The sequence below is a fragment of the Planococcus citri genome, chromosome 3 (genome assembly GCF_950023065.1).
Source record: "Planococcus citri chromosome 3, ihPlaCitr1.1, whole genome shotgun sequence".
NCBI classification, from domain to species: Eukaryota; Metazoa; Arthropoda; class Insecta; order Hemiptera; family Pseudococcidae; genus Planococcus; species Planococcus citri.
Window position 1 is genome coordinate 71755587 of NC_088679.1, and position 12709 is coordinate 71768295.

The 12709-nt window shown below is 34.3% G+C and overlaps 1 protein-coding gene and 1 long non-coding RNA gene across 2 annotated transcripts in view; one reads left to right on the top strand and one right to left on the bottom strand.

Annotated features, from left to right (window-relative positions):
- Positions 1-12709, top strand: part of LOC135838936 (uncharacterized) — a 282350-nt gene that overhangs the window by 28733 nt on the left and 240908 nt on the right. The gene's annotated exons all lie outside the window — the stretch shown is intronic.
- LOC135838912 (probable peptidoglycan muropeptide transporter SLC46) lies at positions 5217-10487 on the bottom strand. Its single transcript, XM_065354735.1, has 7 exons — positions 10348-10487; positions 8540-9721; positions 8314-8415; positions 8085-8222; positions 5878-5961; positions 5586-5739; positions 5217-5471 (listed from the first exon to the last, which is right to left on the bottom strand). The coding sequence occupies exons 2-7, from the start codon at positions 9354-9356 to the stop codon at positions 5342-5344; spliced, it is 1425 nt and encodes a 474-aa protein (XP_065210807.1). The 5' UTR covers positions 9357-9721; positions 10348-10487; the 3' UTR covers positions 5217-5341.

Here is a 12709-nt window from a genome sequence, read left to right on the forward strand (position 1 = left end):
AAAGCAATAATGTTTGGAAACGCTTACGTTAGCTGTATGAGGATATATGACTGAATACTGAATACTGACATAAGATGATGAAGGCTGAAGATCATCGAAGACTTTGATCTTCAGTTGCAAAGGTGCTCGAAACTTTGAGTGAACATTTTTCATTTTTTGTAAAATTGTTTTTCTTTTCTCTCGCAAAAGAGGTGTGTACTTACTTTTTAAGTCACAGAAAAAATTTTGGAGCATGAAAAAAAAATGAAAATGTTTCCATACACCTTTAAGCGTAATTATATCTACCTACCTATAGACCAAATTTTAAATTCGAAGGCCGATTTTTCATGGATAAAAAATCAAAATTTGGTGAAATTGAAGATCATGCACAGCTTGAATTTGACTTGAGGGTCATTCCATGTCAACTCGACCAAAAAAAATACGATTTTGAAAGTCATGTCTTTCGATTTCGCTCAATTTTTTTTTATACAATATCTACCCACTCAGTCAGTAAGAAAGGCGCAATCAGTTTGGTTCCAGCCCCCTCAGGGGGTGGGTGGGGGGCTTCCATTATTTTCACATTACTCAAGGTACTCAACTTCAGCAGCCCATTCCTCCAAAACTATGATACTTTGATCAAAACTGATTTCACAGTTCGAAAGGGCATTGAATTTCGAACTTTTTAAGTATTTTGAAATTTTCAATAGTTGAAAGTTGAACTTTCAATTTGAAAGTTTAAATTTCAAAATAACGCTGTAAGTGGGAGCTACCATTTAAAATTTTGAAAAAATTTCCATAGATGTACATTTTGATACTTTTTTGAAATATTTAAGTTTCAAGATGGCACTCGTTGACGGAGGGGGAGCACCCCCACCCCCAATTTTGGGTGAAACTTTCAATAGAAAATCTGGGGCATGTGATATATCTAATTCTACTGTGATGAGCGGATATGCCCTGCTCGCCTATGTAGTTATTCGTGTAATTCTTTCATGAGTGTGGCTTATGGTAATAAATCCGATGGGAGGAGCCATATGCCACTAATGTACTCGCGATCCGAGCCTAGCTGCTGGGATCGTGATGCTAGAAAAATCACTTGATCTTGGTATCTCGAGCTCTCCGGATCAATGTCGCTCTCGGTAAATGTGTACAAGGCTTATACAGCTTGCGATTCGCGATATACCTATCTATGGATAGTTCTTTTGATTTCTTTCTATAACGCTTACTTCGTTAAATCCTGCGTAAGTTCGCGGTACTTTCTTAGTCACTGGCCAAGTTACTCCGGACACTTGAGCCTTTGTCTCTACAAAAATGGGTCTTCGACGCGTCCTGCCGATGCGACTAATATTTGGGGTCAGCACAGGAGAGGCAGGTAACATGTACATTGACAATGCGTACTTACTTATCTAAGGTAACTGTTTAATTCTTTTACCGGGGTTGCGTTCGCCCTTACTTAGTGCCCTTTTTAGTAATTATTGAGATGACATCATAAATGTCATCTGAGTGCTTGCTATTTTATATTTCACGAATCTTGCACTTGTGTATTGCTTATCTTGCATTTTATATTAACCCATTATAACGAATGCTAGGTGATGATGTGTTAATCACCTCAGCATTTGATATAGAAAGGATGCAACTACATCGTATTCTTTCCTATTATACTCGCTTATTTGTAAATGTCTTGGGCTATACCCATGTGTATTTTAAGTCACCTACTCGAAAGAGTTAGAAGATAGGTAGTTTTATGTACAGGGTGGCCAGAAATATCGGGTACCCCTAAGAAAGTTTTTCATTAAAAATATAGGTTGGCAACGTGAAATAAATGCATATGATTGGTGGAATGTTATCTCTCCAGCCCAACAACCAATCATGTGTTATCATTATTATCATTCACTGTGACCAACCGAAGTATTTAATTAGAAAACTTTTTTAGGGGTACCCGATATTTCTGGCCACCCTGTATTCAGTACCTATCTCACGAACAGATTAATTATAAGTTTACTTGTAATTAGTTGGTATAATATGCTCAATTACTTGTTTTACACTAACATCTGTAAATAAAAACCATAAGTAATTGGTACGAGAAGGCTTTCTTTATTTATAGTATAGTAACTTCTCACTGTGTACATTGAAGTAGAAAGGATTGCCTATTTAGAGCTAGCCAGGTATTTATTTGGAAAATGTTCCACCTCAATGGAATATTTCTCAGAAAAACCACCTTAGGAGAAAATAATAATAATTACTTCTTCTAGCAGTCCCTCCCACTATCACTGTTACACTACCTATGTTATCGGCGACGCTGAACACGAATATGACGTCAGATTTCTGATAGGACCCGTCCACGGCCCCCAGCACCTCCTCAAAGGGGGTGAAAGTTCAAAAAAGCGTTTTGTTCGTGTGACACATGGAATAGTATGTTTTTGGTGACGCTGAACACGAATATGACGTCAGATTTATGATTGGACCCCATCCACGGCCCGCAACAATTTTTTTGGACTTTTACCTATTGGGGGAGGTTCTGGGGGCCATGGGTGAAGCCGATTCGAAAAACTAAGGCAATATTCGTGTTCAGCGATATCGAAAACATACTATTGCATGTGTCACACGAATGTAACCATTTTGGGGGGGTCATCCCCTTTGGAGAGGTGCAGGGGGCCGTGGACGGGTCCAATCAAAAATCTGACGTCATATTCGTGTTCAGTGCCGTCTAAAACATACAATTCAATATATCACATTCCCCAGATTCTCTTGTAAAAGTTTCACCCAAAATTGGGGGTGGGGGTGCTCCCCCTCCGTCAACGAGTGCCATCTTGAAACTTAAATATTTCAAAAAAGTATCAAAATGTACATCTATGGAAATTTTTTCAAAATTTTAAATGGTAGCTCCCACTTACAGCGTTATTTTGAAATTTGAACTTTCAAATTGAAAGTTCAACTTTCAACTTTTGAAAATTTCCAAATACTTGAAAAGTTCGAAATTTAATGTCCTTTCGAACTGTGAAATCAGTTTTGATCAAAGTATCATAGTTTTGGAGGAATGGGCTGCTGAAGTTGAGTACCTCGAGACAATGTGAAAATAATGGAAGCCCCCCACCCGCCCCCTGAGGGGGCTGGGACCAAACTGATTGCGGCTTTCTTACTTACTGGGTGGGTAGATATTGTAAAAAAAATTTGAGCAAAATCGAAGGACATGACCCAAAAACGTTGGTTGAGTTGACATGGAATGACCCTTGATATAATTATATGTATGAATACACGTACCTAGTACCTTGTGGTGCCCGGGTCTTTTATGGTAATTGTGGTGCCCGCGTACATAGAGGATCATATATATATGTATGATAAAGGTGTTTTGGAGCAGTTTATTTTTTTTGAGGTTTTTAGTCATAGTGGTGCCCGTTACATAAACTTGGTACTTGTAGTGCCCGCCTCAAAAATTTTTTTTTCACCTTAGAGTGCATTTCATTAGATTCTACATCGTTTTATATAAAAAGACCTTGTGGTGCCCGATTTGGGCGCCATAAGCCCAAAAACGGGCACCACAATGACTACGTATACTTAAAACGGGCACCACAATGACTAAGTTTAAATCTACCTACATATATTGTGTAATATCTTTGACTTCACGAATCAATTACTGGTGGTTTGACGCTGTTTTGGAGTCTTCAGCAGATTTTTGAATCATTTGGTTTTGGAAAAGTTGTCATAATAAGGTCCAAAATGAAATTCTGCGCATAATCATGATCCTTTTGATCAATTTAGATAAAAATTTGCGCTTAAGTTTGCTCCATTTTCAACCTAAAAATTCCACGGTGGTCTTTTTGAGTCATTCATGAAGCCTCTAAAAGATTTTAATGCTTTTTTGTCTCGATCGATCGAGAACAGTTCGCATAAATAGAAAATTCAAGTTTATAGAAGGTGAATTTCATATTGGATCTTTTTATCGCAATTTTCAATCAGGTACCTACTGAAAAATTCAATAATCCGCCGTAGGCTTAAAAATGGCTCAAAACCATCTCCTAAACAAAAACCAAGTAGGTATCGTGATTTTTCTCTCAATGCCAATTTATTGAAGTTTTAATTTCTTCGTAGAAATTAGGAAATGGACAAAAAACTGAATTTTCGAAAAATTTCCAGAAATCAAAAAATGAAATTCAGCATCCAAAAGGCCAGATGGTGTATTTTTGGATGTTCTACAGATTTTTCTCTCTCTGCTTCGGGCAGTTGAGAGCCACAATGCGGGGCTGGAGCAAATATAATTTGGTCCTGCTTCTAGTAACAAAACCATTTATAGATGACTTATGAAAATTTTTATTTCTTTTTTAGGTTTTTGGAGGCCCAAATGTGAATTTCAAAATAAATCAAGAAATAAATTGGTCCGAACAAAGCCAGTGCGAAGGTTTTTGAAAATTTGGAGGTCTAAAAACGACGTTTTTTTAGAAAGTTGATTTAGAAATAGAAAGAAAACAGGTTTTAGGGAATTGAGGTGGAAATCTTTCAAGAATTTATATTTTGAAAGAATTAAAAACGTTGTTTTTGTATGCAAGGAGTTTATTTTTTGGATTTTAAAATTTTCGAATCTGAAAGATTTTTTTAGGATGTTAATTTGGAAAATGAAAAAAGAACAGGTTCAAGTAAGGGTGAAAGCTCTTGAACCCTATTCGCCTCCCCTGCAGCTATGCTGGTGATATAGCGAAAGTTTACCTACCTCGATTTTTTGTAACTGTAATACATGAATAATTTTTTTAAATTTAATATAAAAAGAAAACGGATTTTAAAATTGTTTGAAAATAAATTTTGATGGCAATTTTGTTTTGTACTGTTGGGGGGGGGGGACTGCTAGGTAAATATTTTATATTTTTAATTGAAATCGTGTTTTTGTGTTTTCAAAAGGGCACTTCCATTTCGTCAAATCTTCAGAAGATGTGTAAAGTTTACGTCAGTCATCGCAAATTCAGTGTCTACAAACATCAAATACATATAAGTTGCCTATTCTGATACATTAAGGAGTAGCAACTAACGAGAATATCTAGGTAGGAACGAATTTTTCAGTTTACTTTTTGAAAGAACTGCAGGAATTTTTTTTAGGCGAAATTTCACCTAAGTACATAGGTTTTAATGGTTTAATTTTTTTAAAACCATTTAAAGTTTTCGAGCTTGATTATCATCAAACCGTGACTTTTTACTTTTTTTTCTCAAAACCTAAAAAATACAAAAAGCAATTACACAATTGTCTAAATTTTTTCTGTTTTCTTATCAATATAATTTAGTAATTTTTATCCTAAAAACCGATACAAAAATAAACATAAATCACAGAAAGAGCACCAGGATACCAATATTGCTGGGTACCCAACGAACCACACAAAACTTATTTCGGCGATATTTCATCTTCATAATTCACCACTCTGATTTCTGGAGGATTAAGAGATACCATTGCTCGTCGTTCCATCTCAGATGGTCTTTCTTTCGATATTTTCTTATCCAGTGAATACGAAAACCTGTGAAACACAGCAGGCTACATTAACAATTGAATTTGTTTCGAAAACATATTAAGTAAGTACCTATAGTACACCTAATAAAAATTAGGTGATGTGAGTACTGAAAGTAATTACCAATACGACAATACGACGCCAAAATTAAGCACGATACTGATAATGTAGAATGCAGAAGGAAAAATTTTCAGAGTATTTCGAAAGACAATATTATACACTGGAAAGCTTATTGGAATGAATAATCCAAACACGTAAATAACCGCAAACAATCGACCTAAATTATTTAATAAACATTGAATTAGGTACAATGAATAGGTGAATCCGAATAGATATCTATAATAGGCGATTCCCTAAAGTGATGTGGAGTTACTTAGGTTCATAGATTAGGTACTCTGTACACAAAGAATCTTACCAAATTCATTACTGTCGTAAAATTTGCTCATGAACGACGAACAAACTGATAACGCTGAGCCATGGAATACGTCAAATAAAGTAACTGTAAAATAAACGGAAATTTAAAATTGGAGAATAGTGTCATTTGGGAAGTTTCGAGGTGGTTGATGATGGTGAAAAAAAAGTTTCAAAATCACATTAAGGGATTACATGCATGACTTAAAATACTCGTAGGTAAGTGGTATGATTTTTGACCTTCTTATATTTAAAAGTCGTGTGAAACAATCCAAAGAAAGTGGAAATATTTCAAAAACTGTGTTCTCACTTCTAAGAGAATGTGATCCAGAAATTTTTTCAAAATTTTTATTTCTTTTTTGATCTTCAATGTAAATTTTAAAAATTTGAAACCACGAAAGAAAAGTGATGGTTCAGGTCAGCGATGTAAATTTTTCCTGTGGGTAGTCTTTAAAAGTCCCTCTACATTTTTCATTTAATTTTCTCTGCAATTTTCCAGAAAAAAAAGTTTTTGTATTTTTGTATTTCTCAAACTTGTTTCTCTGGAGCAAATCATAGTCTTATATCTTTAATTATAAATGGTCTCTCCTGTAATTGGTTTTAGCTGTTGGACAGACCTAAATTGTAAAATAAAATAAAATAAAAAATAAAAGATGACCCATTTTAGGGTCCTTGACAACATTTTGAAGTAACACTTTCTAAATTAAATTAAAATCAAGCTAGATTGAAAGAGCACTACACTAAAACCTCTAAAACCAAAATTTCAAGTTCCAAAATTCATTTTGAAATTTCTGATGAATCTTCTGAAAAGTTGAAAAATGCCAAAAATGCTGATTTGCGAGCGGCTTTTGAACTTTTTCCATGAAATAAAAATTTTTTAAACAGAAGCAATGAAAATATTTTTTTCTAGTTCAAGTTCTTCACACTAACATAGCAACTTCTTCTTTTGAACCATTGTAGAGTTTTCAGCAATTTCTTAATTTTCTCCAGAAATTTAAAAACGCTCTGATAGGACGGCCAAGAATTCAATTTAGCCCATATAACTTTGGTCAGAACCTATAGGTATGTACTTATATTGGATACCCTCTTGATAATTTTTAAGTAAGTATGTATAACCGAGATAGTCCATGAGTCTTAGTTTTAAAAAAGAGAGTTTTTGACAAATTTGTAAATTCTAGAAAAAGCGAAAAAAAAATAGATTTTCAATGAATTGACTCGAAAGTAATCATAGTTTGACTTTTTTTTTGGGAATCTTTAGTGAGTTTCCAAATTCCTCCAGAAATTTCAAATTACTCTGGAAGGACCAAAAATGAACTTTACTACCGAATAACTTAGATCGGTGCTTATTGGACAGTTTAGGGGAGGATCGTTCTTCAAATTTATTCGAATTTTTATGGAGCCTATCAAAAATTTATGACTAAATGACCTTAATATGACGGGAGGGAACAATTTCTAATGTTTTCTCTTCTCGGCTCCAATTCGAAGTTTTGGAAATCTAAAAATTTTCAGCTGGTAATATTTTGAGAACTTCGCTCCATTTGGCAAAAATGCACTCTAAGCTTACCTGGTATAAAAGTAATCAACTAATATCATTTATGGAAGTACTAAAAACATCAAGAGACCACCTAAACGGTTTTGTTTTTAATCCAGAAGCGAAGAAAACCAATTTTATTATGGAGGGGGGGGGGGAGATCTTGAAATTGAGCATAAAAAATCTCCACATTCAAGTTCAAAAAGGATGACCCTATAGTCCTTGAAAATTTTTTGACGATCTAGGTGACTTCTTGGTAACAAATTCACCAAGCAGTGATCATCTGTAATCGATTTCTGACTTGATGACTAACTTAAGTGCTGAAGCTGTCACAGAAGGGTCACCAAAGAGTCACCTGGTAGATTTTGGTCATTCTTATGGAGAATTGTTGGTGAAGTAATCACCAGAACGTCCTCACAGCACTTGAATTTTTTTTTGACGGTCTGGGGACTTCTTGGTGACAGATTCACCAAGCAAAGTGGTCCAAAACAGTTAATTTGTCGGTGTTGGACTTGAATTAGTGGAATCCAACTTGCTTCCTTTTGTTTAAAACAATTTTTATTTTACACATGAAAAATTTCTAAAATTGCCTTAAAAACTCGAAACAGTTTTTTTTTCAAACTTTCGAAAATTCGCCATAGAGGTGCTAATGATTAGGTAACTACGCTAATTAAACTCACCAAAATAAAGATGCCAACTTTCATACGCCATTGTGTATCCTATCACAGCAATTGTATCACCAAGTGCAGCAAAGGCTCCGATAACACCATCGTGTATTTTCATCAGCTTACTTAGCACTATTGAACAAAATATCGTACCTGCACAAAAACGAAAGTAGTCAAGGTTTAATATAATTCATTTAGGTACAAAGTACCTACATTTCGAATTCGTTCAAGCAGCATATCCAACCTAGGATGATTCCGACATGTCTGTATACTTGAAACATGCTGTACATTTTTTCATCCCAACTAAATTTGTAATTCAAGAATAAATACACAACTGAATATTCCCCTACAAAAAAAAGAGAAAAAATTCACATTAGAAAATTAATAAGTAGGTACCCAGTCAATTCTACAAATAGTTGACTTTTTAAAAATGAAATTGAACACAAATTCTTCGAATAAAAAAATCTTACCTAACAAGGCAAACCATCCAAGAACTTGTACCAGCAGTAATAACACAACGATGATCCTCTTCCTCGCCAACTTCTTGCTAAAAACAACCCTAAAACTATTCACTACCGGGGCGAGATTGAAAATCCGACACAAACCTACTTTTCTAACCAGCTGCGCCGTCGAATTCCTAATAAAAATCGACCCGAACGCGAATCCCAAAATTGACAACGCGATGCACAACATATACGAGTAATAAAACCCTACACTGCGAAGAAGGTATCCAGAACTACCCTTACCCAAGGGCGTACCAATAGTTCGAACCAGCCATAAAAGTCCAACCCTCATAGTACGATTTTCCAAGTTAGATATATCACAAATGTACATTTGAGTCGCAGCTATCATCAGTTCGCGACCTCCGCCGATTATTTCACAAATCACGTTTGAAATTGCTGCACTGGTAGGACTCCAAGACCAATAATACGAATGAATACAGCCCGAGCAAGCTTGAAGGATTAGACCGATTAAGGGCAAGAAAATCAACGGTTTTCTACGTTTGCCAGCTTCGTCGCTCCAGCACACAGCTAATATGAGATAGATTAAGCATATGACAGAGGATATCGAATGATAATTTGAATTTACTTTCGATGTGAATATGATCCCTTTATCTTTGTCGTCGCATGCCGTATTCAAATCAGGCTCGGATGTGAGGTTAAATCTGCATGCTTTTTGGATGAATAAATTCATGTTCAAGAATTCTAGCACATGATGAGTGCCTATGTATAGGAATAAGGCCGGCTCGACGCTAATATCGCGAATTAAATGCTTAAAGTTATTCATGATGAAAACGTTATCGTGCGCGATTATTGAAAAAAAAAGAAACCAATCACTCAGTTAAGGTATAAAAAAAATTTGAAAATTACCCATACATTTTAATCACAAATTCGTGGCACAAAATTTAGAACGGAAAAACGATCAAATTCGCGTGAGATGCGACGTTCTCAACCGGTCAACAATGAATAAAAATACGAATAGAAATTGATAATTAGATACACCTATCTACATATTGAAATCAGCGATGAGAACCGGATCGGCGACCATATCTTCGTAAGTGAGATTTTATTTTCGAGCTTGTTGTCGGTACTATGAATAAAATAGGAGAACTGTTGCTTTCACGTAAGCAGAATAAACAAAAATTAGGAATTCTGCCAAACAAAAAAATTAACTGTATTATTGATTAAATTATAAAAACAGGAAAATTACAAAGTACAACTTATACCTTAATGTTAATGCAGTTTTAACAATTTAACGGGGAGGGGGAGGGAGAAGGTAGCAATCTACGATCTCTAAATTTTGTCACATCAATTTTTTTTTTGAAATTCTTATTGCAAAAAAAAATTAGGCAGATGGACCAGATACCTATGTAAATAAAAGTAAACTTGGAAATTTAGGACATTTGCAAAGGAAAATGAAACTATTTGAATAAAAAATTTTCTCGATAGGAAGAAAAAGAAACATGAAATTATAAAAATATAAATTTATTTCTGAATAGCAAGTGAGAAGAGAGAGTAGATGAAAATTCAATAAAAAATAAATCGGTTACAAACAAAAGTTGAGAATAAAATTGGAGAACCATCGAAAAAGCAAAATTTAATCAACTTTTAGAAAAAAAAATTGATAAAAAATAAATTCATCTCGATGAGTTTTTAGATATGCGATGAAAAAAAAAACAACAACAAAGCGAATAGGTAGGCTGAATACTAAATTAAAATACTTATTGTAAGCACTTTATTCTAATGAGAAAATCGGTTAGATTTTTCTGCGATCTTACCTTAAATTTCATTTGCTCGTCTGGAAATTAATTGCGTAAGTAGGTATCGAAGTATTATTTTGCAAAAATATAATTTTCAGTTATACCTACCTAACAAATCTGATTGATCAGTAGTTGAACCACTTATATTTATACTTACCAAGATACATATTGAAATAGTACTGGGTGAAAAGTTTCAAAATGAATAGATAACTTAATTGATTCTGTGAAATTTATTTGTTCTGGGAAGATTCATGAATATCTTTTAAAGTTTAAAAGTTTCATAAGATGCACGATTGCACGTGTATTTTGTTATTCTCGATCAAGAAGTCTACAACACTATCAAAATAAACAAAAAAAATGCACGATTATCACGAAGATATAAAATCATGGAAGTCTAATAGCTTCTGATAATAGAGGTCGAGATTAAGATGTGATTACGTATGGTAGTCCAATGAAGGAATGACTTCGAAGAATTTGAATGTGATTATGATTGCTATAGTTACCTACTAAATAAAAGAAAACTTTATACATGGAAGAGCTCCAAATAGAATGCATTGATGTATGTACGATGGATTTTTTTTTTGATGACTTCAAAATTGGTCAAAAATTCAGTTTTGAACTGACACTCCTGGAATTCTACAGTAATTACCTAATTACCTATACTTACCTAAAACAGTCGAGAGGGTACTCTAAAGCAAGGGGTGGCGAGTTTTCATTTATTTTTGACAAACTTCCACTACTCCAATTTTTTTAAAATGTTTATGGTATTTTAACGGATAAATAACACGTGTTTGGACTGTAAAAATTCCATTGTTAGATACTTTAACCCTTCGTTATAAAATAGTGGCTCAAAATTTTTAAAAGAGTATAACTCCTCAAAAAATTGCCTGAAATTTTTTTCTTAAAATTGTTTTGTTCTTTGGACTCCCTAGAACTCATCTAAAAAAAAAAACAGGAAATTTTTATCAGTATTTGGTGAAAAATGAAAAAATGAAAGAAAAAAAACACATTTTAGCCCCTCCATCCCCCCAAAAAATACTTGCTCTAGGGGTCTATAATTTTTATCAAAATTTTTTCTCATCATAGTTGACTTTTTGGGGCAGGAGCGGTCAAAATCAGTTTCAAGGACCGAATCGCCATACTTGACTGGCTATGTCCTCTGGGAGAGATTTTACAAAAGCGATTAAAATAGGTAAATTGAAAATCACCAAAAATTGACCAAAATTCTCAAAATTGAACGATGATTTTTCAAAAATGAAAAAAAAAAGTGCGATGAAACGTCGCAAAAGTTGTGCAAAATGCATATCTTAAAAATGCTCAAATAAATAAAAAAAGTCATTGAAAATTTGTTATAAAATGGCATAAAAATATATAAATACATACATAAAAAAGGCAAAAAAACAGGTTTTCCTCCCTCAAATAGGGTGAGAATGACCTAGGAAGCTGAAATTTGGATATGTTGTTCACAATGGCGTTACTCACCAATGGTATGAATTTGGACCATTTTCATCAATTTGAGGTCAAATTATGCTTCTCCAAAAAAATGACCTTTCTGTAATTTTCAACTTTGACCCTCCAAACTGCAGGGGTCAATTCTAGATCTCAAAAGAACTCCATTCCCCAAGTTTGACTTTATTTGATCGATTAGAACCGGTTCCAGGTCATAAAATGTGAAAATCACCATTGTGCTGAAACTTATAAATTAAAAACTGCTGGCCTACCGCAAATAGTCCATTTTTTACAAAAATCCAGTTTTTTGACTCTGGAAGGAAGTCAAATGGATTTGGAAGGCTGAAACCTGCAAAAGGCACTTGTGGTACATCCTTCCAATGTACTGTGAAAATTTGGACCCTCTAGGTCAATTTGGAGGCGCTGTAGGTTTGGCTAAACGTCAAAAAACACGCAAAAATCCACTGTTTTGACCCTGGAGAGGAGTCAAATGGGATTGGAAGGTTGAACCTGCAAAAGACACTCAAGTGGCACCATTCCATTGTATTGTGAACATTGGGGCTCCCTAGGTCAATTTTAATAGTGGTTTGGGGTCAAAATAGGGTCAAAATTAGGTTTTTCCTCCCTTAAATGGGGTGAGAATGACCTAGGAAGCTGAAATTTGGATATATTGTTTACAATGGCGTTTCTCACTAATGGTAGATATGAATTTGGACCATTTTCATCAATTTGGGGCCAAATTATGCTTCTTCAAAAAATGACCTTTATGTAATTTTCAATTTTGACCTTCCAAACTGCAATTTTTTACAAAAATTTGGCTAAAAATGAGCATAGCTTGATGAAATATTTCAAAGTACATACGAGTAAAATCTTACCAAAGTCGCTGGAGTTATCACATATTAATGGGAAATATATAATGGCACGACAGAGA

Excerpts from the sequence above, each read along its gene's own strand:
- LOC135838912 (XM_065354735.1), bottom strand. The coding sequence starts at position 9,356 with ATGAATAACTTTAAGCATTTAATTCGCGATATTAGCGTCGAGCCGGCC. Across the intron at positions 5,740-5,877 it reads TTACGACAGTAATGAATTTG|GTCGATTGTTTGCGGTTATT; the intron begins GTAAGATTCTTT and ends TAAATAATTTAG. Across the intron at positions 5,472-5,585 it reads GGCGTCGTATTGTCGTATTG|GTTTTCGTATTCACTGGATA; the intron begins GTAATTACTTTC and ends TGTGTTTCACAG.